General features: G+C 45.1%; 2 protein-coding genes across 2 annotated transcripts; one reads left to right on the top strand and one right to left on the bottom strand.

Annotated features, from left to right (window-relative positions):
• Positions 1 to 5,607: 5,607 nt before the first annotated feature.
• LOC141929622 (uncharacterized) lies at positions 5,608 to 24,602 on the bottom strand. Its single transcript, XM_074839355.1, has 6 exons — positions 24,463 to 24,602; positions 22,127 to 22,469; positions 21,601 to 21,656; positions 16,347 to 16,513; positions 15,998 to 16,120; positions 5,608 to 8,618 (listed from the first exon to the last, which is right to left on the bottom strand). Exons 1-4 carry the CDS (start codon positions 24,600 to 24,602, stop codon positions 16,366 to 16,368), a joined length of 687 nt encoding a protein of 228 aa, XP_074695456.1. The 3' UTR covers positions 5,608 to 8,618; positions 15,998 to 16,120; positions 16,347 to 16,365.
• On the top strand, positions 24,378 to 27,991 carry IRX5 (iroquois homeobox 5). Its single transcript, XM_074839420.1, has 3 exons — positions 24,378 to 24,849; positions 26,048 to 26,453; positions 26,730 to 27,991. Exons 1-3 carry the CDS (start codon positions 24,601 to 24,603, stop codon positions 27,494 to 27,496), a joined length of 1,422 nt encoding a protein of 473 aa, XP_074695521.1. The 5' UTR covers positions 24,378 to 24,600; the 3' UTR covers positions 27,497 to 27,991.
• The last annotated feature ends 9 nt before the right edge of the window (positions 27,992 to 28,000 follow it).

A 28,000-nucleotide genomic window follows, 5' to 3' on the forward strand; every position in this document is an offset into this window, starting at 1 on the left:
ACAATGCTGGACCTTACCTGCTTCTGTCAAGAAACAGGCTGTCCTGGTCCAGTGCTGTCTAGACAGTATGTCCTTGCTACGTGTTCAGCTTGAACACAAAATCTATCCTCCAAGCAGGTGCCAAGTGGAACGAAAGCATCTTCAAAAACAAGTATTCCACCTCTCCTGCCTGATTGTCCTATTTCTAGAAAACAAATCAGTGCTTTAAAAAGGCAAAAGCATGCCTTGCCCAAATACAGCTTTTTTTATTCAAGAGAGGCACAACTGGCTTCAAGCTCTCCTCCTTCTCCTGTCATCCCAGAAAAAAACAAACCAGAACAGAAATGAAGTCAAATATGCTTTATTACTTATTAGCTGGTAATGTAATACCTTCTGACAAGCTGAACAGTTGTAGCAGGCGGCAGTGGAAGTCGCTACACGGCCTGTTTAGAACGAAAACAGGAATGAGAGACAGCTCTGAAAGGGAGTTTTTGAGCACAGCTCAACCATCCTACCGTGCCCAAACCAAGTACTTTTATGCAGTTAATTTAGTGAATGAATCCCTCAGGGTCTCCAGCCATCTACCACTACAGCTCATTAGAGGCCAATATCCGACTTTTCATGTTGTATCACTGAAAGCACTTACGCTTAAAACGTAATTAAACTTAAAACAAACAAGATCTCTTTTCCTCCCTCGGCAGCCCCGGGACCTGCCCCCACAGCCCCTGCCCGTGCTAAGGCACGCACCTCCGCAGCGTTATTTGGGAAAACACTGCACACTTCCCCCACTGACGGCCTGACATTTGCCCAACCGTTCATCCTGTGAGCAATTAGAAATCTAAATACTGGGTGTAATGCCTGGCTACTGGGATTTAAACTCGCAGATCTCTTACAAACGAGTAATGTGGTAAGACTTGCTGTCCGACGAGGTGTCTTATTGAAATATCCCAGGCTGGTTCGCTTGTCACAGCTGTCGTTTCAGCCATTTGCACTTACACTGTATTGCTTTCATTACAAAAATAGAAATTTGTGTCCTAAGTGCTGTTACATTACTAATGCTAAATATTTAATTCCCCGGGGTTCTAATTATGGTTGAGCACTGGCAACACTGATTCTACTTTTTAATAACAACTGTAAAAGCAATTTGAGCATTTTTCAATTAATTAAATACATAGTGTACGAGTAACCTCTTGTCATTTTGCCCTCCAGGACCTGAGCTAATTTGTGTGGAATAAAATGTTTTGAAAATTAACTGATATACTAGTCTGATCATTGTTGTTCTATTAAATTATAGTCTGCCAAATGAGCAGTGTATAATAGTTACCATACCGTTTCCTTATTTATGATGGCATGGTGGTTTTTTGAAAAAACTTCTTCAGTGCATTTCTAGAGAGCACACTGGAGAGGCCTAATTAGCAGGCAGGAGATGGTCTATGTACACGAGCATCAGCAGATGTGGTGAGTCTTCAGCGATGAAAAAGAAAGCCTCTCTCCGTTCTTCAGACACCATTTTCACCTTCTTTCACAGCTGAAATTAAAAGTGTTAATTAAATTACTTTCTCCTGCATAAACTCCTATGGATTAGTTAGTAGTTTACATGGGAATCGACTTGCAATATTAAAACACACGAGTCGTTTAGAAACCAATTTTTCATCTTCAACTTGCAGAACACAATATGAAAAGATTTGCCCGTAAGATGAGTTTGTTGGAATAGATGGACAGTTAAAAATACCTAGCCTGCTCACGCAGACACCCAGGCATAAAACTATCTTCTACTGCATATCTAACATGATGTTAAAACTAAAAAGTATATTTTCCATTTATACAGTCCTAGAACTTTAGAACACCAATACACAACAGCACCTTATGTATCCTGGTGAGAGAAACTAACCTCCTCTTTTCCAATGTCTCACATCAAAAATAATGCAAAATCAACTGGGAAGAATTAGCAAAAAACCTAAAATTCTGAAAATATTTTTTCCACATTTTTATTCATAGCTGATGAATAATGTTCTAATGTTTTAATAATGTAATAATGTTTTAATAATGAATAATGTTTTAATAGTGTAATTTTTTTTTATAGCGTGCAATAATAGTAAGTCAAACATGTTGCTTGAAAAGTGCTTAAGGTTTAAACATCCCAAAATATACAGGTGAACGTTTGATGGTTTTAGCCAAATAATTCAACAGTAAGGGCAACATTCTACTTTGAAATCATACAAAATATGGATGATAGATAAACAGCCAGTCCAGAGTACACTACTAAGACTCTAACACTGACAAAGCAGTTCGGGAAGCAAAAGTGTCTTACTAACGTACACTGGTACCACAGGCTTTCCAGGTGAAAGTTGCCTGTGGCTTCATTATTGCTATTTAGAAAGAAGATTTTGGAAAAGGCCTCTCCAGGCACCGTGCTATTGTATGGAGACTTTCTGTCTTAGCAGGGTAATGGAGATGGCAGCAGTCTAAACGGGAAGCATTCATGAAAGAAGAAAGAGCGCATCTGCAGTACGTTGCCTGGTTCCTGCACCCCGCTCATCCTCGGGCTGCCTCTGAGCACCGCTGGCAGCCACCGCCGCTCACCGCTGGGCCCTGGACCGGCTCAACCTCCGCGCACTGGCCACAGCTTCCGTTTGAAAGAGGTGGGGCTGCTTCTGATAGTGTTGGTCAGGCTCTGGGGTCACTCAAAAGAAGAATCTGTCCCTCTGATATTTTCCAAGGCTGCCCCCTCTTTCAGGAAGGTACTTTGTGCCGGTATCTATACCGAGCACGGACACTGATAAGGCCGTGTGCTAAGCTGCCTGCAGCTCGGAGCGCTCAGGTCACACTGAAACCCACGGGAGTGGCAAGAGTTCTCCACACCATGGGCCATGTAAACAAAATACATGTAAAGTGAGGTTAAAAAATGTTCTGATCTTGAAACTTGCATGTTTGTTAACTCTGCCTGAAATGCGTAATTGTAACTTTGAAAAAGGAATAGCAAAGATGCTTTAAAGACATGAACTGTTACCAGGAAAGGCAGACTAACCGAACGTGCTCAGATGGACGTAAAATTGTCCAATACACTGGGAAATCAAAGGAAAGGAAAAGAAAAAGATCTTATCACTAAAAATTACAATATTGGTAATTATATCTGTTCAATAGACTTTTTGAGGATATTAATTTATAACATGTTTGGTCCCTATGTGTTGTAATTACAAGTCTATTTTGTCACAACTGGCAAAGCATTATGCATACGGAAGATTGCACTCATCATACATGTTAAAATGAAGCCAAGCCTCAGTTTATGTTAAGTAAGATTCCTTACTTGCTATACAAAGACACTCACACACTAAAAGCTGCGATTCAAACTAAGTAGGATTGCATTTCAATTTAAAAAAAAAAAAAATTAAAAAAAAATCAATAAACTGTGGATTTCTTTTGGCACCAAGCAAATTAAGATTCTCAGTCAGCATTACAACATAATTATTTTCCAAATAAAAACTAAATAGAATATACAATCACTGTCGGATAAAAGTGTTCAGGTCTTAAGCATTTGTGTGTAGGTGTGTGCGTGCATACATAAAACATACATGCGCACAAAATATGAAGAACAGGAGCAATGTATTGCAATAATAGCTCTCTTCTTAAAGAATGATTTATGTAACAGTGTAAAACTCAAAGTTATCTTTACTACTATTAAATGCTCCCCAGTATCTCTAGGTGTCTGACTTCAATATATCCTGAAAACAGAAAACATTCTGCTCACATACTGAGTTTTAAGGAACGTGCAGCATGTGTCACCTTCAATAAAAGCAGTACAGTTCTTTAATTACCCCATTCACCCAGCAGCTGCTTTAACAAAGTATTTTTCTGAACATGTAAAAATGTAAAATACCAAAAAAATCAGTCATCTATGTGCAGCAACTACTCAGCATCCAACAATAATGGATATACTGAAGGACATAAACCTGAGTCATGCCAAGCCCATAACTTTCAGTGACTGACTGTAAAGCACTTATAGTCGGCATTAAGCTTTCAAAACTCTAACCCTAATCAATTGTAAACAAAGAAATAAAGACCTCATGGTTATTTTAAAAATCCTAAACACTAGCACATAACTTCAAATAATTGTTCTGATTTTTCTGATTCACACAGCATTCTTCCCAGACAAAATACGTACTTCTGCATGAAAACAGGCTAGTACATACAAGTTAAAAAATAACAACACCTATTTAAACACATGAGTTAATTATACCCGGCATTTTGGACTTCAGTAGTAATGCTGCTTGCCATAGAGCAGAAAACATCCCCATTAGCCAAAACCAAAGGCGCAGAAGATTCAGAAATCTAAGTGCAGACAAACTCTCCCCTTCTCCAAACGCTTATGCCCTCAAGTCTTTTCATGGTACAGAAGAGCCAACATCATCTCCCCAGGCTGTAGAGAACTTGGAAACATACACATTTATTTCAACCTTGGTGACAGCACAGCAACAAAAAGCTCATTAAAAAGAAAAAAGGCAGATAACCGGATGCGATCAACTTGCGATCATTTTTTTGTAACGTGCTAGTGAATGGGTGCCAGCTAACTAATCTTAGCAGAGAACAAACCTAATTTATACACAGCAGGATGCTGTCAGATTATTTTAAACCTAATAATTATTTCTAGCAGCACGGCAACACTACACTTTGTAGAGGTATACACTTTGTAGAAGTCATTTGCTCTAAAAAAAATGTTCACATGCTGATTAATTTGGGAGAGGGAGGATGGAAACGAAACGAAAGAAACCCACCTAAAGCCAATGACACATAACACACTGCAGAACCAAGCAGTCAGGTGAAAGAGGATTGCTGAAAAAGGCACAGTGTAAGGAGACAGGAACCTTGTCACATCAGTCATTAAGTGATGCCCCCCCCCCCCCCCGATCTTTTTTTAGAGAAGTGTAAGTAACTTCGAGTAACTTTTCAGTGGAAGCTGCTATGCTGTGAAGATGTTTGTTACACCGAGATGCCTTCCTCTCTTCCAAGCCAAAAGGACATCTAAGGTGACCCAGTCTGACCCCAGGTGTAGCAAAAGCCACAGAAGCCCACGAGGAATTCCTCTACCTCACCCAGCCATTTGTTCAAGCGTGTACCTCTATAAAAACATTTCATCTCCATTCAAAAGATAGAAAATCTACAATTCCCTTCCTAACAATTTCTAATGATTCATTGCTCTCATTTAAAGTTTGCACCTTAGAGTTTGTCATTAACTGATTTTTATCTCTGTATATTGTTAACACATATTGCCTTGAAAATGTTTTGCTAAGTCTGGAGTATGAAAACAGTCATATAAAATCAACTGTCATATTACAGATGTAAAGATTATTTTCAGGAATGCACATTTTGTTCAACCAAGTTTGAACTGAAGTTAAAGGAGTTAGAAAGTAACCATATAGTACCAGTTAAGAAGGTAAACTATGTTTTGTCCAACGTATTTGTGGAGAACATACATGAAAATCATGTGTTTATAATAGCATAATAATAAACACACGATTATGTGTGGAATCCTGATAGATTCATACTGAATGCAGCAATCACCAAAGAGCCAGGGAGTCTAGTTGAAACCAACCTATTATTTGGAGTATTTATAAGAAAAAAAAAAAAATCTGTCTGCTCTGAAATTTTATTTTGTTTTATTTTTAGAGGTACATAAACATTATGACAACCTTAACTATAGTATTTGATCATTTTAAGTGCTTGGACATAAAATTTTACTCGTGGGCGTAACACATTCATGACAGTGCTCTACGTAAGATATATGTTATTTTGCAATACTGGTTTAACTATGTATTACCACTTAAGCAGGCAAAAAAATTATTAGGCAATCACAAGAATTTCATTAAATATTTTAACCTCAGTACTACAATAGTCCATATTAAGATAAAAGAATTATATGAATTACAGGCTGTCTCAAAGAGCTGTGGAGGCTCATTTCCCCTTAGCTCATGGTCAGGGGAGACATCTGACAGCCCTTTGGAGGAGGTGCATCACTTCTGAACTCGGCACTGATGTCGAGAGCTCAGCCACGGCTTGACCCCAGGTTGCCAGCCCAGGGCACAGCTCCCATCCCTGGAGCCACACCCACTGTTGCAGAGACTGGATGGGGGGCAAGTTGGAGATTTTGGAAACTATGTGGTTGGTGCTTTGCCTCCTTGAACTATGCATGCACCAAGTACTACGCTGCAAGTATAGGCCAACAAGGGTAAGAAAGAATTTGACAGAAGAGTCCAACACTTTCTCAACATAGAGCAGCACACAGCCAAGTTAACTCAAAACCTGGCAGAAAAACAATAGGTTTCATGCTCCGTCATACCATAGCTACTTCCTTTTCACATATTATTTAAAATATTAGTGCCTTCTAAGTTTGTGCACATACCCAAATCTCTTTGTAAGCCATAGTCCTAAGAGCTGCCATGCCTCATCTCTTCATGTCACTATTTTTCAGACCCCCAGTTCAGGGAACAGCAGATGTGGTCTCTGGTCTGAAGGCATGTGATAGGGTAGTGCTGCTGAGGATGAACCAACCAGGGGAGGCAAAGCCACCGCCTCCCCTTACACACCAGGTCCTTTCCAGATGTAGTATGTTATTTTCCTTCCTTACATATGGCACATGAGAGAGGCCACTTCCTCATTCTTTAGCACAGGGCCACTTAAAAGATACTGGATGCCACACTAGCTGAGCTGGAGGTGCAGTCCTTTCTGTGACTGAACTGAGCTCTTTTCATCTAGCAGTGCCCCAAGAGGAGACACAAGCAGCATTGCTGCTCTCAGGTTTCTGACTGATCAGAAAGCCTCTTGGTCTTTGTACACCCAAGCCATCTCTGGGACAGCACCTACACTCCATGGCCTTCTTGCAAGAAGGGTCAGTGTTGAAGGAGCTGTTTAGTGTGCTGTTTTTACTCAGTATGCCTTCCAGTACTAGAGATCATCCACACCGTTCTAATTTTAGCACGGGGAGCATCAAGAGCTTGGATGCCTCACCCAACTCCAGCATCTGCTGATGCAACATCAGACAGTGAGGCAGCAGTAGACAGCGTGGCCTCTCCTGCTGGAGGCATTCTCCCCTCTTTGAGGAGGCAGCTCAGGGCACCACCTTTCAAAAACAGTTCTCCTGAGGCGTGTGCTGGCTGAGGCAGACTCTTTGATAAGTAAAGCACAACAGTGTGTTCTCTAGATATTGGAGACATCTGTACAATTGACCAGATACATTTTCCTGAAATAGGTGTCCTGTCATGTACACACACAGCCCACATCTCTCTCTTCTCACACAGGCACGCACAAGGAGTAAGTCAAAGAGCACAGGTTTATTTTATATCATCCAGTAGGTCCCTGAAATGTGAATATTATACATGACAGAACTGCACAGGTAACACATCTGATTTTTACCACATCTTAAAGATGTAACTGCACCTGTTGAAAAGACTACCACCACCAGCTCCTCAACAACCCTCTTGTCAACACACCATCTTTTCCAGATACGTTGTCTGTGCAGCTGGTCCATGCATTCCCTGCCCATTCATCAAAATGACCCAGGGTGCTAGTTAACTAATATTTGATAAAATGATTAACTTTGGCTGAAATAAGTCTGTGTGTGCTCAGCGAAACAGTTCAATTTGCTTCCCTAGCAGGGGCAATAACCTGTGGGAGAGAGTGAGCAAGCAAGTGTGCATGAAGCCTCCTTCTTTAACCAGCACAGCTGCTGACAAAGGAGGCTGTATCTCTTGCCTTCTCTGAAGTTAATCCCAGCAGTTTAAAGCAGACTTGTGAAAAAAAACATGAATCTGAAGTTACTCTAAAACGCTACTCCAAGGACACATTAGTTCCACTAGAGGCAAAGTATAAGCCAGACGCAGTAGGTCGAGTTCTAGTCAAAGAGATTGCAGAGAAAGTAAGAGCTAATAATTCTTAATTTGGCATAACATGACATTCCCAACAGCTTCTGTCTCTCCTTCCAGTAATTGCGTCTTGGCAGTGTACATATTTAAAAAGTCATTGCACAAAAGACATTTTCTGTTGGGGGAAAAAAAAAAAAGCAAAGCACCTTTCTTTATAATAGTGTCATTCTGAAAACTGAAGATGCTTTCACTGAAAGGAAAAATATGCTGATCAAAACACGAAGAGGACAAAACCTCATTCATTCCTTATTTGTTTAAGAATTACTAAAAAGAAACAGTTTTGCGGGAGGCTAAGGCAACAGTAATTTAGACAATAATAAATTGAGCATTGTAAGAATAACTGTTCCATTGAATAAAAGAATTCTGGCAAGAAACTTTTCACATGGCATTCAACAGACATTCAAATAAATGAATGAAGTATGCAAGTTAAATTACTTCAAAAATAAAGACTTTCCAGCGGTTTACCATAATGACAACATTGTATAGAAAGATACAATAGCTCTTTGTAGCCTAAAAATTGTCAGTTTTATTTTACAAAGATGACTTCCAAAAGCATCTTGTCATGACAATTGAGTTTTGAAGAAAAAACAACCTGTCACTGATAAATAGATGAAATTAACCGTCATTAAAACCACTTAAGCACTCCTCCTTCCTGTTATCCTTCTCATCTCGGCAGTAACTGATAAGAAGATTTCAGGGAGGCTCAATCATTGATGGCAGGATCTAGAAAAGAAACAATTTTACATACAGTTATCATTCACATTCATAGCATCTACTTATTGTATTTTGCTAACCTACACTTAATGGGCTTCCTTCTGCCACTGGCATGAGCACAATGGACCATCTACTTCATACAAATAACCACTCACTGCTGCAATTACACCTTGTACCATGAAAATATTGTAGTGGTTGCATGCTATCACATTAATAGTGCATACAGAGGTACCATTAACAAGGTCCCGTTGTCCCACTAAGTATGACTAGCTAATATCAGCCAGTGCATTAGCCAGTAGGAATCAGGCATTACTCATCATCATGCAGTTCGTTACTTATGGGACAAGGTTGAACTTGAAACCAGTAGATTTCTCTGTAGCTTCTGGAAAAATATACCACTTGTCCACAGAAACATACCACCGAAGTGAAAGAAGGACCAGATGCAACCACAACAGAATTAACGAAGAGGAAAACTACAACTGCATGTTTTCCCAAAACACATTATCCAAGATTTTGTTTCGCTAAGCAAGCAGCTTCTTTAAGAGGACAGAAGGGCATGGATTGGTCAAAGAAAAAGATCTGAGCCTTGCATAACCAGACTAGCTCTGGTGCATCCCCAGAAGGCTGTATGCATGGCAACCCCACTTCCAACATACAAAGTAATTAATTGTATTCCCGCATTAAAGCTACCGTGGCACACCTCCACCTTGGCAGATTTCTAGCTGGCTTTAATCTTTTCCATCTTCCACATGCCAGGTTCCTCACACCAACTGGCCCTCAGTGACAGCTGAGTTTTTAATGCCATGCAACACCTTGACGCAAATGGGTTTTGCCCTTTCTTCCTTCCAGCTTTCACTAGACTACGCTGCCATTTAGTCACTGCACTGACGTAACAACTACACTTTCTTCTACTGCACTGCAGCTGTACATCTACTGACGTGACAACAGGAAGCGAGCGTCTTCATCCCTACCGGAACATAGCTGCCTTTTTGGTTAGCAACTTGCATCCTTTTTCATGCCGAGGACGGAGCATATGGTCCTTCGATGGGACATCAAAATAAATATGACAGGTCAGTGCAATCATCATACTGAATGAATTCAAATGATGCCATATCTAAAGTGAAATGTGTGCACATAATAAAGATTCAAATGACAAAAAAAAAATCCCCTACCCTTTATCCCTCTCTGAATTATTTATGAATTCTGCATCTCCAGCTGTTGCCACCAGCCCAAGGACATTACTTCATTTTGGGAATGACACTTCATATTAAAAGATAAGTTAGCAAAACAAAAAAAGGACACTGTGGACCCTCCCTAAAGGCCACAGCAAAGCATAATACATCTTTTCCCAGTATTTACAAAGGAAAATAATCGACAATCAATTCAGCTCATGTTTCTCAACTTGTTTCCGTAATTCCAGACACAGATTTCAACACTCATGCATTGTCAGCCATGCCTTTTTAAACCATCGCAGTTAGGCAAGACTCTCAAAGCGTCCTGTATCCTCCTCATATTTTTTAGGGTTATTTCCCTCTAACAGTTCACCATAAACCCTATGTCACCATACCAAGGACTCTGTGATACTACTGGCACTCAAGTTAGTGAATCCTAGTACATAATATGGTCATTCCAAGAAGATGTGAGTATTCTGCATATATGGAATTGCTTTTGATAAAAGCAATTATTTGTTCATAAATTAAAACAAAAAGAAACAACAACTTCAACGTGTAGTCTAGGGCAGAAAGAATTGGTTTCAACTAACCATGACATTTACCTTCGCAAATTCACATGGGGCTGTCTCCCCACTTAGGGACTGCTCTGATTCAGGTTCCATCACATATTAGTTCTTAGATTTCAAACAAACAAATTGACGGAAGGAAGGCTTAGCCAGTAAGCATGATTTCCATCACCTACCTTTACGTGCCCTCCCCCCTCCCACCAACTAAAGCAAGTTCATAGTTTATCTGTAGAGCAGAGAACATGGAGACAGAATAAACAGGAAAAAAAGGAATAAAAAAAAAAAATCAACCAGTGGTTTTGATTGCCACCTTATTCATAATGGAATTGGACAATTAAATAGGTATAGAGATCTGATCCATTACACGGAAACACTCACACCATTAACAAAGCACCAGCTTCCCACTACCAGAACATACTGCAACACTGTGTTTGTGTCAGGCCTGAAATGAACTGAAATGGGGCAAAATTTGCAAGTCCCCAAGTGTCAAGGGACATATGACCCCTAAATATTAGCCCGTCACGATTTACCAACAGACTCTTCTCCACCGCAAAGCGAATTACTCTGTTCTTACCCATGACCTTCATTTCAGTGTTTTCTGCTTTTACTTTTACCTGCCTGAACAGCAGTTGGGTTTATGCTCTGCTCCTAGGAGATCCCAAATGCCACAAGAACTTTTAACTGATTAATGATTTGGGATTGCTGTTTGTTTTGTTTCTTTTTTTTTTTTCCCTCCTCCATAGTCATCTGAAAGCGGACTAGCAATGGTAGCAGTTCTAACACTAAAAGGAAATGTGTGAATAATAAGAGCTTCCAAGGTACCATCATCAGAAATCTCCAGTATCACCCACAAAGCTTGCAAGCCATTTGTTAGCTTCCTGCAGCCGAGAACACACCATTTGCCACTAGTGACAAACACACAGTTTAGGCCTGAACCAGAATGCCAGGCAGGCAGGTAGTAAATAAGCAAACTCGTCTTTGGGAAAGGCAGCAAGAGATGTTACCTGCCTTACAAGTGAAACAAGCCAATGGCTCGCAAGCAGAGCCCACTTCGGTTTAGCTGTCAGCAGTACTTCCAGCAGTATCTGCTTTTGTTCAGTTTGGTACCACTGAGCTCATGCAGTGTTATTCAGGAAAAGGAGATGTAGTTAAAACAAACATTTATTTGCCCTTCAGTCTGCATCAGAACTGGCACCCAGCCCTGAACAGTCTCCCTCTTCCTCACGACTGTGGGAAAGCTACCAAAAGAGGACCTTCCCTTCCCATCTCCTGCTGTTGGCCAAAAAAACAAAAGGTACAGAAACAAAGAGAACAGGCAGAGAACCTGGGATGTGTAAAATACCACTGAGTAGTTAAACGTTACCAGTTGAACCTTAATTTCCATGAGCCCTAAATGCTCCTGTTGTCACTGCTATATATTTGAGGTTATTACTCCCTCACCGTTAATGATTCTCCACGTGTTATACACAAACCCTCTCAAAACTACAATTATTTATAATTGTAACCCGCTCAAAATGTGCATCACATTTTTCTTGAAAATTAACAAATTAAAAACAGGAACATATCTCACATTCCAGGGTTGCCATTTAACTCTCAATGCCACAGGTTCTCAAGTGCCTCCTGAAATACTTTCTAGCTGTGCTAAAGGAATGACATTTGGAAAAAATCACCTGTGTGCTGACAGGAAAACATCCTTCTGAAGATTTTCACAAGCTAGTTGGATGCAATTGAAGTCAGTCCTCAGAAAATAAGGAAAGTCATCTTCGTGCCCAAACATGCTCACTAAATGCTTCTGGCTATGACATTATTTCATAATTGACACATTATACACAAACACCTCAAGAAAGTATCTTTTTGCGTATGTCTGGATTACACAGCTATTTATACCCAGTGCTTTTGCAGAGCCTTCCCAACGTTACACAATGCTCTTGAATACAAATGACAAATTGATCCTTTCAGATGATAGGGTTTTTTTAGCGTTCGATATTTTTAATGTTAAAAAAAATTGTAGCTCAACGTGGTCTTTAATCTAATCCTTACTCTGAACAACTGAAGTACATCCGTATTAATCTATTAGATGCTTTTCCACACCACACCTATGGCACTGCATAAATTGCTATAATTTAAATGAATTACTGCTTGAAAATTCTCATTTGGTGAGAAACATGCAGCGTTACAAGGCACTGGAAAGAAAAATGTGCACTACAGTAACTAAGTTTTATAACACAGTATATCTAGGTTCTCATAAACCAGCTATTCTAAATTGTTAAAGGACAAGAGTATTAGACCGATCACATAGAACACACATCAATATGTCCAAGAAGTCAATAATATGAAATTAAATCTACGGTTTATTTAGATACATTTCCATGCCCATATATGCAGAATCCACTTTAAAAATACCATTAGGCTGGCTGAAAAATATTATTTCAGAAGGCATTAACACCAATAGTAATTCTATCTCTGCCCTGGATAACTTGCATTTTTCTCTTTAAACGTTTGATCTGCTGAAACACATCAAAGAAAAAGAACTTTGGGGGGGGGGGTGGGGGGTGGAACCCAAACCAAAAAAAACCGTGAATTCTTTTGTTACATTATTCCGCATATTACTACTGTTTAAGGATGACTTGTTTAAGACTGCACATTTCAACTACCTAACAGTAAAGAATGAAAAGCTTCTTGCTACAAGCTAAAAAGAAAGTCTTTACCATGCTCCTTGAAGAGCTCATTTTCACATTACTCAGGCTTCATTATGCTGAATCAATATTCGTTTAGTCACTGGGGTTATTGACATATTTTAAAATAAAAGTATACCCTTCAGCTACTGCACTCATTACGGGTAATTTGTCTTGTCAGGGAGCAGGGAATATTATCCCAGTCTTTCAGGGGCTGACAGCCCATGGAAATACCTCCCCTTGGTTACAACTGTAAATAATTTTAAGGTAAAATATTGAAAAATCAATGACTGTTTCCTGCAATCTGTCACAAACAAATCAATCATAATCTGCACAGCCAGAGAGTATGATTTGAAGGAGATGAGAGCAGATGTAATTCTTGGCTGGAATCTCTCATTTCAAAATCACTTCACATAATGGTGTCATCATTTAAACACTTAGCAGTCACTGCAACTGCCACTCATAACATCTAGTTGGACAAAACCGCAAGGAAGAGGAGGAGAAATGCCACTGCTGTTATGTAAACAAACACTTTATTTAAATGGTTGCAACATTAGCAAATTTCACAGATGTAACAGCTAGGCTTGTCTCTCCATGCAAGTCCAAGATGCTTTTCTTTCTCAATAGAAGATCGTCTATAAATTAGCCTCTCAAAATGCAAAGCACTTCAAAACAAAACTAGGCTTCACAAAAGGTGAGCAATAATATCTGGTACTAACACTATTTCTAAAAATATTTCAAATTCCATTCACTCCAAATCGCTCATAACAGAATTATGCATCAAATTCTCAAGAGATTAAGAAAGGAGAATTGTCTGAGGTACCTTTGTCTTTTTAAGAGCAATAAGGATTTCAATGCTTCTTTGTCCTCTACGTATTACATTTCACATGTAATTTTCATTAAGCACACACCGACTCAACTTTAGTGTAGGTAACCACTGCAGAGTACAGGGGAAAGAAAGTCATAACCTACATAAATTAATTGATAATATATTTTCAACTCGCACTCAAAGAGATTAACTGTTGTATATGGAATTACATTTGTATAAAGGATCAATTTATACATAAAGAATTAACTACTGTGCAGTCAAAATGCTATAAACTAATCTTTGTAAATGTGAATCATTTGTGTAAAACTAATCTATTTTTATAGAGTAACACTAATGCTCGGACTGAAATTATCTCCTCATTTGTTCCCCCACCTCACCCCAGACTACATTTTCACCCTGACACTGTACAGTGTTCGAGAGACTTCTGTGCACATCAGTCAAGACAAAAAAGCAGCAGACAGGATGAAACTGTTGTGCAACCGCAACCATGGGCCTGAGCCTGCATTCCTCACAAAAACAAAATTCGCGAATGCTCATGGAGTGTTTCATTCTGGAATCTATAATTTGAGCTCTTAATCTTTAATGTGCAGAGCCTGTTATCACATATTCATTTTAATCACATTAACCTTACCAACTCATATTTCTGAATATTTATCTTACAACTGTGAGACTAAGGAAAAAAGTGCAATCAAAAAGATGAAATTATTTTCTCTTTTCTTGAAAAAAAATCCCTTAATACAGTTTTTAAAAATGAAAGAATAGGGCATATTGTACATCTAAGTAAACCTCTCCAAGGTTTGCCTTCCTTTAAAGCAGGCTTTAAGTCTCTATCTTCTACATGGAAAACACACATCTCTAAGTCTTTATTGATACACATCAAAACCACTATTGTTTCTAGCAGCTGGACAAATTCTCTTTCTTCACAAAATAAACTAGTAAAAAAAGAAACTAAGATCTTAGCCCCGAAGAAACAGTTACTGCCTTAGAGGCTAACTAAGTGCAGGAAAACTGCAAGTAACAGCGGTGAAGTGAATCAGCTTATCCTGGGGAAAGGCCATTCTATTGTGAAAGGAAGCGGGAGGAGGCAGAGGGTGAGTAATCGCTAAAAACAAGAGCAGCTCCTAGAAATGAGTTGCAGTACCTCACTCTTTCACTGGATGAGATCTATAATGAAGCTATCCGATACAGAGACAGCCTCAGGCTCATCAGCCCTTTTAAATCTCCTCACTGGCCAACAGACGCTCACAGGGGGAAGATGCTGCTTACTACTTTAAGCCATTCTGAGAGGGAGAAGCAGTGTGCCATACTGAACGTGTCGGCATCTTCCCCCAGCGCCATTCTCCTGAGCCAAGTTGTTATCTCTCGTGACAATCACCTGATTAGGTGGGTCAAGAATCACAGAAGATAGAAAAGATCCGTTCCACCTACATGCCAGTTCTCCTGTTTGTAAAAATGAATGCAATGACTCTTCCCCTCCATTGTACGGCACTTAATAAATGTTAATAATAATTAAGTCAGTCACATCTCCCAGACAACAGTGACAGATCTTTTCTTGCAATATTTGAGAACTATTGGGCTCAGGAGGGAGCTCCCACAAGTTTCAGACGGAAAGACTCGCAAATTCCATCCTTGGATGCAAGAGGTCACAGGAGGCTGCACTACAGCGGACGTTTCACAACCGCTCCCAGACAAGGGAAGCCCTAAGAAGAAAGAGCAGCACATGCTGCAGCACTACAGATGTTTATGGAGAGTTCACAGGTCCGCACTATGAGTGCCATTTTCTGCTGGACAAAGCATTAAGATGCTGTAACAGCTAAGAGGACTGTGAAGTGTTTCTGGTTAAGAAGTTAAACTATCTTCAATTTCTTGAATGAAAGAGTATTTTTCTTCATTCCATCTTTCTCAACAAACAAAAGAACTACAGGTTATGGAAAGAGCTGAAAAAAGAAGAGACACTGGCTTAAAAAAAAGCTAGTAGCACTTCCTCTAGTACCCACCTTCCTGATCGACTGTTCTCATTCATAATGTTCATTTAAGCCACTCGTATATGTTCATTTAATGCAGCTCCACAGAACCACGAACAATAAAGCAGTGCAATATTACATCATGCTATATTACTGATATTACACTATTATCAATACTCTACCTAATGAAGTTTATAAAGTCTTCATGTTTGGGTGTTAAAGAATCCTGCTTTGAAATAGCTCCTGCCTTCCACCTCTGTTCTTCCCTTCTTCAGGATTGTTTAGACCAGGCTCACTGAGCTCATCTGGAGAGGACAAAAAAAGAAAGGAAAAAGAAAGAGCATACTTATTACAATGCTTGTCATCTGCACCACATGATTTTTTTAACAGAAACAGGACTAAAGCTGATATGTCTGGAAACATTAATTCTGCATTTTATTAGAGACAGAATCCAGTACCCCAAAGGAAAGTGCCACTACCATAATGCTTTACTTAATGAATCATAACATACACACAAAATAAATTACTTACCGTTAACTCTGAATGGGACTTAATATGGCCAGGAAGAGCTGCAAACCCAGATGCATTCTGGCTTTGTATGAGGTCTCTTCCTGTACTCAGGGGGGTGCAGGATAGGCTGGACTGCTGGATTCGTTTTCCCCATCATGGACCTCACTGCTTCTGCTCTTGGGTGCATTCTATAAAGGCAAAAAATGGACATATGAAGAACAGGGAAATGGAACAAAAAAAGATAGTATTTGTCACTAATTTAGTCAGGAGGTTTCTCTTACAAACAGGGATTAGACTGAGCAACGCAAGGCTTTCTTCATCCATTAATCTAGCACGTTTGTTCAATCCCACAGACACTATGTTAGTACCACATCCCACTGGACGGTGTTCAATTCTGCATTTTCTAAGAGGTGCACCACAAACAGGTGTCTATGGAAATCCAAGATCTGTGGAATATGGAAATTTAGTGGCATTTAGCTAATGAATCAGTGATAGCATTAATAACTGGTTTTCGCTCAAAAGCACAACAGCTTAATAAATTATATGAGTATGGACACCAATTTAAATCTGAACATTTCTGAGAAAAGCAAAGGGTTCCAGTTAGGTAAACAGAGGTACAGAGGTTACACGGACAAATCTAGGTCACAAGATGTGCCAGAAATTGAATGAGGAAAGCAGACCACGATTTAAGACTCCCAGACCCTTCTCTACTACCAAGTCTTCCCATCACCTTCTCAGTCAATATAAAAAAAGGTCTCAGCTGTCTGGGAGGAGGCTGCAGAATGGCTATCTGGGTGACCTCAGTTTAAGTCTTACTTCGTGACACAGTAGCACAGTTTATACCGCAGAGAGTATCAGCTGAATTTTAACTGAAGAAAGTAAATACTGAAATAAACTTAAAAAAAAGCAAAGAGTAAAAAATACCTTTAAAGTAACTTTTGAAACCTAGGCTCTACAAAGCTGTCCTCTTCCCAGGAGACATTCATGGAACCTAATGCCTCCAGAAGCTGGGATGGGGCAAGGTCCTCCCTAGACAACAGCCAGGCAGTCCACACAAACAAAGTATTTCTCGCACCATCAATATCATAAAGAAGTTGTAGGCACCTTTTTATAATGACAGAGTATTCTTAATAAAAGCTTCAAGCAGGTTTTATAGCTGCATATTATCCAATGAAACCAGTAATAAACAGCACTGTAGCGTTATTTAGTGCAACTCCGATACGCCAAGAGTCGCAACCTCAATTTTATTTATCACACAGGCTAAAATGTTAGTTCTTGGCTTTACAGTAGCAGCCAAGCCTGTAGCTATTTTATCCCAGCACACTGCCATCTGGATATTGATACTGCGCTACGGGATATGAAAGAAGAGCATAGTTACCTAATACAGCTTAATTGAAAACAGAGGACCTACATATTATACCATGCATTATTCTACACAAAATTAAATCTGAAGGGCATGAAAAGTTCTGTAGATGTCAGCAGAGAATATTTCAGAGGTAAACACTGGGTTCTTGATCTGTGACAGGAATGCTGAGAAATACTGTGAAAAAGATGTGCTTATGAAAAGAAAAAGCTAGTTTTCACTCTGTTGGGGGAAAAAAAAAAAGCTCAGGAAGATGCATCTCCTTTGGGAAAAGTAGGAGACTAATCAGTCACAAGTTTATCAGTAAACTCTGATCCACATTCACCTTGAAAGGTCCGTCTGGCTTCCTTTTTTCCTCAAACAATTATTTATATTAAAAAAAAAAAAAAAAGGAGGTTCTGGCTTTACAAATACACTCACTTTAATCTGCAGAAAACAGCTTCAAGAACCATTCGCACCTGCATTATCCACATTAAGGAATAGAAACTAAAAAACTCTAATATTAATAAAAATCAGAAATTAGAACTATTGAAAAGAATTCTTTGAGTGTAAGGCTAGAAAGGCTACCTGGCTTTACATTTCTCCTCAGAAAGGTAATGCTGAGCTTTCACAAATACTGGCCATAAGGACTGCAAATATATGTAAGTAAAACAGATGAAAACACAAACCCTTTTGAACACAACACTGCTATTAAAAGTCACCCACCTCTAACACCCACACTGGAGGCCAGATTCCAGCTACAGGAGCTCCCAACACGCTGCAGCACCTGCAGTCAAAAGGGAATCTGCCACCATATGGAATGCTACGGGCACATGCATGTCCCACAAAATGGCATGGGGAGCCACAGCCATCCTTCCCGCTGAGGTGTTCCTCTTTCACAATAAGGAGCCAACTAACAGTAGATGTGGCTTGCCTTGAGTGAAAAACTTGTTTAGACACGAAAAAGAGCAGTTTTTAATTTTTTTTCCACTAAAGTCAACCATTAGGAGAGTCGATTTTCTGCATATGCCCATGGAACTGTAAGCAAAATAAACCCTAAAGACATTCTTAACTTAGTCCATATTATGCCAACAAATTCAAGCAAATCATGCCATTTAAGGTAATTACAAGAAACTTCAAGGAAACTGAAATACAGTTTCAGGTTCTCCCACGATACTGTCAAGATCTTTAGAGTTACATATTCAATTCAATAACTATGTGCTTAAAAGGCATGCCAGCTGCGCTTCTGCGTATGGTTTTATTCCACACACTAAACAGGTTTGCTGACGCAATTTAAAAAAGGACTCAGACTGATAATCAGGTTTCTTTTAGCAGACAAGAAGTGATTTTACATAGAAAGGCTTGCCGAGAAAAACAAAAGTCTATCTAAGCTACCCAATACCCAATTGCTAGACACAGAAATGAAGAGTTATTCTAGGTGTTCGTGAGTTTACACCTCGGTCTCAGGCCGCAAACACAGAGAGCGCTAACGAGGAGAGTCTCGGGCAAAGTAAGCGCAGGCAGAAGAAAGAACAGAGGAGTTCGGGGTGTCTCGCAGAGCTCTCCCCGAGATCTTTCACGTAGGCTAAGAGCCACCCAACACCAGCGCTTCCACGGCAAGTACTGACCCTGTAACTCCCAGCACTTCATCTTAGGGAAGCCAGCTGCAACACACACGAGTTGTATCTCCAGGAAAGTGCCCTTAAGTTTTACTGCCGATGCTTCAACCAGTATTTTAGCTGAATTGTGTTAGTTCTGTCTCAGCATAATAATATATTGATTTAACATAGAAAAACACAAGCCCCTCCCTCCTCTTTGCACACTAATTAGTTTTACTTCCATGGTACTACAAAGGTGAGAAAAGGAAATAATTTAAAAGATAAATATTCACATATATTTATTTTGCTCTGTTATTAGTACAAGTTGTTACTACTTTTAAATACACTGTATAAAACACCTATTAACAGATGTTTCCAGCAGCGATTTCCACTACCATCTGAGTCTTAGTATTTTGTTTACAGGGACAGCTTTAAACAAAACAGTATCTGGGAGGGGGATTATTTTTAATGATTACTTTTGGTTCGTTGGGTTTTTTAAAGAGGATTCCCTTTAACATCACATACACATCTCTCGGTAATATATTCACAAATTCAAGGGGAGAAACAAATTATTCAATAAGTGTCTAAGGTCACGTATGCTGATAAAGAAATATCAAAAAGGTTTTGAGAAAACAGCCTCCTTCTCATCTACCACTGCAAAAAGAAAAAAAAAAAAGTTGAAATGATCTCGTAATGCATCTCCCTTCATAATTCATGCCGAAAGATGACATTTTCTCAGGATCTTAATTAAGATAATGATGAACACCTGTGTCGGCATTCTTTGGCAAGACAGCATTATCCATCATAATCTTTTAAGTACTCTCAAAAAACCCCAACAAAATCGTATGACGGAACCAATCTGTTGCCTCTCCTTGCACTAAGTTTTACATCTCAGACACACACAAGAACGATTAGATCTTTAAAGACTGCAATAAAAGCAGGCTCGTTAGATTTTAAAGTTTCAACAGAAAGTAGCTATTAAAGTAATTAAATTAAGGTGCATCATATCCAAGACACCCAAGTTTAACTCCATCCACTACAAGCCACCTGCAACCAAAGCACTTACAGTTAGAGCCTACCAACAGCTAGACTTTTACAATATAGTTTGCTGTTATTTTCAAGATCACCCTGCCTCCTTTTCCCCTCCTGGAAAGAAAATATTCACAGCTGATCCCTATTATATGTTCACACATTAATTTATTAAGCTATTTTATGATGTACCACATATGCTTGCATACCCTAAATGAAATTATGCAAATGAAACCAGTGGAGAAAAACAAATATGCAAGTTCAAATATTGCTACATTTTGGGTCACCACATTTTGTGCAGTCATCTCAAATCCAAGTTCCCCTTGTGTCAAAAACCCTACAGGAGTCTGACTACTAAAGTAAGCAAAGACCATTTTAAACAGCTTTGCAGGACCAGCCCATCAGACTGAAGGCTATAAAAAGAGTGACTTTAATTATTTATTTATACAAGCTGAATTTAAATTCACGAGACTTAATTTAAATAAAGCGAAGAGCGCACGGCCAGCCTGTAAATCCTACCCATCGTTAAGTAAGAGTTGAATGGTAAATGTTTCTTCTGTTGCATTAACGGTTTAGCTTCCAAGAAATTCTGAACAAAATATATAAAGTACAGAATTTTAATATCAGCTTGCACTTATATCATTTCACTGACAGCTGCAAAGCAAATAAATACCTGATACCAAGAACTTACCCATACTTTCAAATGTTTGTGCCTTCAGTAAAAATGAAAGGAAGCAACAAATGTATCCTCAAGCCCCACATTTGTTAGTAGAACTGATAGAAATACGTAAACAAGAATCTTGAAACAAACTTATTTCCCTTTAATCAAAGGGCTGAAAAGTCCTGCAAAGCAGATTAGTCTTAGGCTTTCACATTTTAATATGCTTCTATCAGAGGAAAAAGTTGCTGTGACTAGTCATTCAGTAGAGCTATCAATGTGCAAATAAAGCAGAAAATAGAGACATCCTTAAGAAATGAGTTTCAAATTTGATACAAAGTGGAGGTGACAGCCACAGCAATAGAACTATAAACTAAATGTTTCAATATCTTGAAGAATTATCTACAGTTCTTTTAAAACGGCAAAGAATATAATAATGGCATAATGTGGTGAGAATGTCGGTTTGATAGACACAATACTGATGGCATAAGAGTCCTATCGCTACCGTTTATTAATCAGCTCTGCTATTATGTTGCAATGCATGAAAGTATGCATGAACTCACCAGTTTCCAAAATGTACGCCTACAGAAGCAAGATTAGTAGAACATCAGAAATAAAGAGGGTAATTTTACATGACATTAACCTTACCTCTTCCTCGAAAAAGTCAGATGCCATGGGAAGACGGTTAAAACTTCTGCTTCTCCCTACAAAGAAAGGGGCAAGGAAAAGCGGTTACTTATTCTACTCACATATAAAATTAACGTTAAATGTATAAAACTTTACCAGATGATAGCTCACTCCTCGAACACGGGATATTGTCAGAGGATTACGACTGAAGCGCTTTTGAGTGGAAAAAGAAGTGCGGTGCTTTGGCGCGATAGCTGAAATTAACCCAGGGACAAACACCAGTGACACCGTGCAGCTGAAAACTGATGAAAGTGCACACCTGTGTGGATTGAGCATGTAAGAGTGTGCGGCCCGGTGTTAGCCCCTTCCCGGCTACCGGGGGCACAACCCACACGGATTTTAAAGAGAAGAACACGGTACGCTTCCACATTAAAAAAAAAAAAAAAAATGTATTTAAAAAAAAAAAAAAAGGAAAAAGAAGAGAAAGGAGGGAATCGCCAGACAAAGCGCTGCTCGACAGCGGCGCCGAGGAGGTGCCGGGACCCACCTCGCCTCGCCGGGCTTCCGCACGCCGCTCCCGCGATCGCCGCCTTACTGCGGGGCCCGGCGCGGCAGCGCCCTCCGGCCCGGCGCGGGCGGACACCGGCCCCAGGACCGCGGACGACAGCGGCTCCGGCGCCGCCGCCTCCCCGGGAGCGCCCGCGCGCGGGGCCCGAGCCACCGCCCGCGCGCGGGGCAGCGCCGAGGCCCGCCCGGCAGGGGGCGCCCCAGCGCGGCGGGGCAGCGCCGCCACAGGGCCCCGACGTGCCGCCGCGCGGCGGGAGGCGCTGCCGCCGCACCGCTCCCTCGCCTCGCCGGACGGGGCCCGTCCGACCCGCAGCCGCCTTGGGCTGCGCGGAGCCCGGCCGGGCTAGGCTAGGCTGGGCCGGGCCGGGCTGGGCCGGGAGGCGGCCGGCTCGGGCCGCAGCGCCTCCGCGCGCCGTCCTGTCAGCACCACCCCCGGCCTCCCCGGCAACCGTGCCGCCCCTCCACACCCCCTCCGCGCCGCGCTGAGGAACAGGTCTCCCGGCCAATGGAAGAAGGGGAGGACCCACGGCCGGCGGGAGGACAGCCAATCACATGCCGGGAGGGGCGGGGGCGGGACTGGCGGGGCCGCGGCCTGCTGGGTAGTGTAGTGCGGGCGGCGCCCGCCCCGCCGCCGCCGGCCCTGCCGTGATCCCCCGAATACGTCCCCCCTCGGCGTCCCTTCCCGCCGAGCCGCTCCCGGGCCCCGCGGCGGGGCTGCTCGGGAAGGCTCAGCCTGCGCCCCGCCGTTTGGCGGGGAGATGTGGCCACTGCCGCCAGGACGGAACCCCGGAGGGAGAGAGGGAGGGAGGGAGGGAGGGGGGGAGGGAGGGAACGGGGCGGTGTCGGTGTCGCCTCGTCGGCGACCCGGGGAGCTCCTGCCCCAGCCTGCCCGTTTTAAACCACAGCCTCCCTCCTCTCGTCTCCGCGTCGGTCCCGCTGGGGCCAGCGGCGAGAGGGATTAGGGCCGGGAGATGCAAAAGTTACTAGATTTAAAAAAAATAAATAAGATAAATCTAATTAAATCGCCCCCACCGGGACAGGCGCAGCGGGTGCGAGGCGGGTCCGGCCCCGCGGGTCCCGTGTGGCCGGGGGCGCGGAGCCGCGGCGGAGGGCAGGGTCCGCGGCCGCCAGGGGAAAAAAGCGAGAAGGGAATAAATCGGGGTCTCTTCCTGTTGGGAAATGTATCTGGTGGAATCAAAGGAGATTACATCTCCTGATCGGCGGGGATTTATCCCGGTTCATATGGTTTTAATCTGCTTTCGCCTCGTCCCTTTCATGAGCCGGGAGGTGTGGGGGGGGTTTGGAGGATACCTGGTGTACTCTTCAGATCCGCGGGCAAACCCTCATTCTGAACGATTTCTGCAGACCCATCTCCGCCCCCGCCGCTCCCACTCCGGATTCCCCTTCTCCCGGGACCGGCGCTGGGAAAGACTAAACCCCTCCCGCCCCGCTCACGGCCCCCCGAGCTCCCCGAAGCCCGCTCCTCGCCGGGGACCCCCCCGCCGCAGCTCCGCTCGCTCAGCCGCCGCAACAGGTCCGGCAGCGGGGCGGCCCCGGCGCGGCCCCCGCCCCGACGGCGCGACCGGCCGCGCACCCCGGCGCTGCCGGCCCGGCCCGGCGCTTCCCCGCCCCAAATCGCCTTTTTTGTTTGGAAAAGAAAAACTAACACCACCGCACACCCCCCATCCCCCCGTATATTCCACCTCCAGTGATTTAGTGGAGGGAGGGGCAGGGGGCAGAGAGCAAGAGGAGGGGTGGCTGCGCAGAGGGGGAGCCGGGCGGCTAATAAATCTTATTAAATATCTATTTTTTTTTCATATACTGATTGGTTTGCATTCCGGCGCAGCGCGGCTCCGCACGGTATTTAGCACATGCAGAAAGTTGGAGCTGATCTTAAATGGCTCGGAGGTGACTGCAATCCAGGAGCCGGCGCACTTGAGCCTCTGAGCGCTGGGGAGGGCCGAGGGAAGCGCGGAGCCCTCCCGCTGGTTGGGCCCGGCCGCGGCAGCCCAGCGGGGTCCTGCCAGTCCTTCCACTGACAACACCCCACGAAGGAGGAGCCTCGCCGGGCCGCGCAGAAGGCGTCAGGAGCTGCAATTTCCAACTTAGCATCTTGGCAGGACCCTTCGGAAAGCGAGAGCGAGGAGGAAGGGGGGAAAAAAAAGCCCCCCGGTGCAAGGGGGAGAGAGCGAGCGAGGGGGGGGGGGTGAAAAAAAAAAAAAAAAAAAAAGGAGAGAGAGGGGGAAGCGAGGAGGGGGAGAAAAAGGAGGAAGCGGTGCCAGGCTGCAGGCGAGCGCGGAGCAGCAGCCCCGGCACAGAGCAAGGTGCCGCCGCTGCCCAGCTGGCGAGGGCGGAGAGGCGCCCGCGAAGCCCCGGCCGCAGCGGCCCCAGCCCGGCAGCGCGGCGGCTCCCTCCCGGCGCCTTGGGCTCCCGGGTATATGTGTGCGCCTGGCCATGTCGTATCCTCAGGGTTACTTGTACCAGCCGTCAGCGTCCTTGGCTCTCTACTCCTGCCCGGCGTACAGCACCAGCGTGATCTCCGGACCCAGGACCGATGAACTTGGGAGATCTTCTTCGGGATCCGCTTTTTCCCCTTATGCCGGATCTACCGCCTTTACCGCCCCTTCCCCGGGTTACAACTCCCACCTCCAGTACGGCACCGACCCGGCCGCCGCCGCCGCCGCCGCCTTCACTTCCTACGTGGTAAGAGCAGCCCCGGGCAGCCGGCACCGCGCCGGGCACGGCGGCATCCCGCGGGCGTTGCCCCCCCCATCCCACACACACACCCCCCCCCGGGCCTGCTTTTTGTTCCCATTTTATTTTTGAGATATCGGGGACAAAAGGGAGCGCGGCTCCCCGCCACGCCGCCCAACTTTCCCGCATCGCCGCCCCGTGCTGCCGCACACTGTTGCTGGCGGCAGCGGCGGGCAGGGCCGGGCGACGGGGAGCCGCCGGGCTGGGCGGGAGGGCACCGATTTCATTCCCTTAAAAAAAAAAAATATTTTTTTTTTTTATAAAACAGTAATCGTAATTCCGCAAAAATTATCTTGTTGTGATTGAAAAGGGAATGAACCCAGCAGCGGCCGGCGATGGGAGAAATCCGGGCGATAAACCCAGGCAACTTTCCCCCCGCACGGCGATAATTAGGCTGCTTAAATATAGCAGAGCTCTAATCCCATGGCCGCGACCTGCTCCGCGGGCGCTGCGCGGGGAAGGGGAAGGCAGAGCACTGCGCCGCCGTGCGCGCCTGCGGGGCACCGCGGAGCCGGCCCGGGGCGCCGGGCATCCCCGCCGCAGGGCTGCGGCCGCCGCCGGTGCCCCGCAGCTCCCCCCAAAACCCGGGGAGTTTTGCTCAGCCTCTCCCCTCTGTTAAGGGTCTCGGCGGAGTTCCCCAGTTTCTTCTTTCCTCTTCCCGTCTTGCTTCCTTTTCTCCTTCCTCTTTTCTTTTCTCCTCTTTTCTTCCCTTTATTTTTTTCCTCCTCCCGCCCCTGGCCTGGCAGAGGAGCGGCCCGACCCGGCCACCTGGGCCCGGCAGGTTGCCCGCCGCGGTCCCAGCGCGGGGGGGGGAGGGAAGGGTCCCCCCGCCGTTGTCCGCCCCCACGCCGCGCTGCCCACTTGCTTTTCCGCGCCCGCATTTGGGGGAGAAGCGCTGGATTTGCTGCAGGCGGCCGGTGGCCTCCCGGGGCCGGCGCCTCCCGGCCCCGGCGAGCCCCCCGGCCCTTCCGCCCGTTCTCCCGGGAAGGAGCCGGGGGAGAAGCCGGGCAGGGCCCGGCGCTGGGGCAGAGGCGGCGGGGCGCGGGCAGGGGCGGCGGGCAGGCCCTGGCGCTGCCCTTGCCGTGTCATTGTCGCCCCGCGGCCGCCTGACCTCGCCCCGCCGGGCCGCTCTCCCCTCTCTCCCCAGGGCTCGCCCTACGACCACACGCCGGGCATGGCCGGCTCCCTGGGGTACCACCCGTACGCGGCGCCGCTCGGCTCCTACCCCTACGGGGACCCCGCGTACCGCAAGAACGCGACGCGGGACGCCACGGCCACCCTCAAGGCCTGGCTCAACGAGCACCGGAAAAACCCCTACCCCACCAAGGGCGAGAAGATCATGCTGGCCATCATCACCAAAATGACCCTCACCCAGGTCTCCACCTGGTTCGCCAACGCGCGGCGGCGGCTCAAAAAGGAGAACAAAATGACCTGGACCCCGCGGAACCGCAGCGAGGACGAGGAGGAAGAGGAGAACATCGACCTGGAGAAAAACGACGAGGACGAGCCCCAGAAACTGGACGAGAAGGGGGACCCCGACACGCCGGACACAGGTAGGGCAGCGGGCTCGGCCGGGCCACCGCGGCCGCGCCCTCGGGGCTGCCCCCGGCCCGGCCCGGGCGGTGGCGGCGGGGCGGCCTGTCCCCCCGAGCGGGCAGCCGGGGCGGGGGGAGCCGGAGGGCAGCGCTGCGGGCCTGGAGGCGGTGGGACCGGGGCGGGGGGGCGGGGGGGGGGCGGCGAAGTGGGTGGGCGGGTTTGGGGGCGCAGGGCGAGCCCGAGAGCTGCCCCCCACCCCTCTCCTTTCCCTCAACCCCCACCCCCCACCCCAGGAGCGGCGGATCCCAAGGCAGCGCCGGGCTGCGAGCGCCTCCAGGAGTCCCCCGGCCCCCGGGAGGCCGAGGGCGGCCTCAGCGACTCGGATTGCAAAGAGCCGGCGGAGGAGCGGCTCGACGGGCCGCCCGCCCCCCCCAAGGCGCCCGGCTCGTCCCCGCTGGGGCCGTGCCCGGCGGGCCGCGGGCTGCCGCCGGCGGGCGGCGAGGAGCCCCCGCCGTACCGCCCGCCCTCCGCCGCCGCCGGGCCGCCGCACGCCGCCGACCTGCACCCGCTGCTGCCCGCCGCCACCGGCGCCTCCGTCATCCACTCGCCGCAGCAGGCGGCCCTCGCCAAGCCCAAGCTCTGGTCGCTGGCCGAGATCGCCACCTCGGCGGACAAGGCGAAGGAGGCCGGCGGCGAGGCGGCGCCCCCCGGCCCCGCCGTGCTGGGCGGCGGCGGCCCGTCGCGCTCGCCTCCGCGGCCGCGCTCGCCCGCGGCGCAGTGCCCCTTCCCCAACGGGGCGGTCCTGCCGCGGCCGCTCTACTACACGGCGCCCTTCTACCCCGGGTACACGAACTACGGCTCCTTCGGGGCCCTGCACGGGCACCCCGCCGGCGGCCCCGCTGCCGCCGCCCCCGGCGCCCACTTCAATGGATTAAACCAGACTGTCCTCAGCAGAGCCGAGAGCCTGGCTAAAGACACTAAAATGATCCGGAGCCAGTCCCAAGTAGACCTTTGCAAAGACTCACCTTACGAACTGAAGAAAGGTATGTCCAACATTTAATATCGGCTTCTCCTCCTTACCCCCTCCTGGGACTGTGGTTTTGTTCTTTTTTTTTTTTTTTTTTAATTTATTGAGAGAAATAATAAATTGCTTTGGCAGTTATTTTTCCACTACCAAAAGAAAAACAAAACAAAACAAACAGAAAAAGACCAGCTCCCCCCTCCCTGCCAGCACCCCCTTCAAAAGTTTATAGAGTCTATTGGAAATGGCTGGGTGGAAACCGCCCAGAAATGTCTTAACCAAGTGAAAAGCAAATGAGTGACATGCTCTCTCTCACACACACAAAGAAGAAAGATTTGTATTAAATCTTATTCTGTATATTTAATGTAGCTTTTTGTATTTAAATTGATAATACAGTATCTTTGAAGTAAATTATGAAATCAAGACACCTGTACAGGCATTAATGTTGTTTTCGTAATATAAATATATACATTTCTGTGTCTTTTTCCGAATTGTTTCATAGTTTTAAAATATATATATACAAGTTTAATTTAATTTTTTATG

The sequence above is a fragment of the Strix aluco genome, chromosome 14 (assembly GCF_031877795.1).
Source record: "Strix aluco isolate bStrAlu1 chromosome 14, bStrAlu1.hap1, whole genome shotgun sequence".
NCBI lineage: Eukaryota > Metazoa > Chordata > Aves > Strigiformes > Strigidae > Strix > Strix aluco.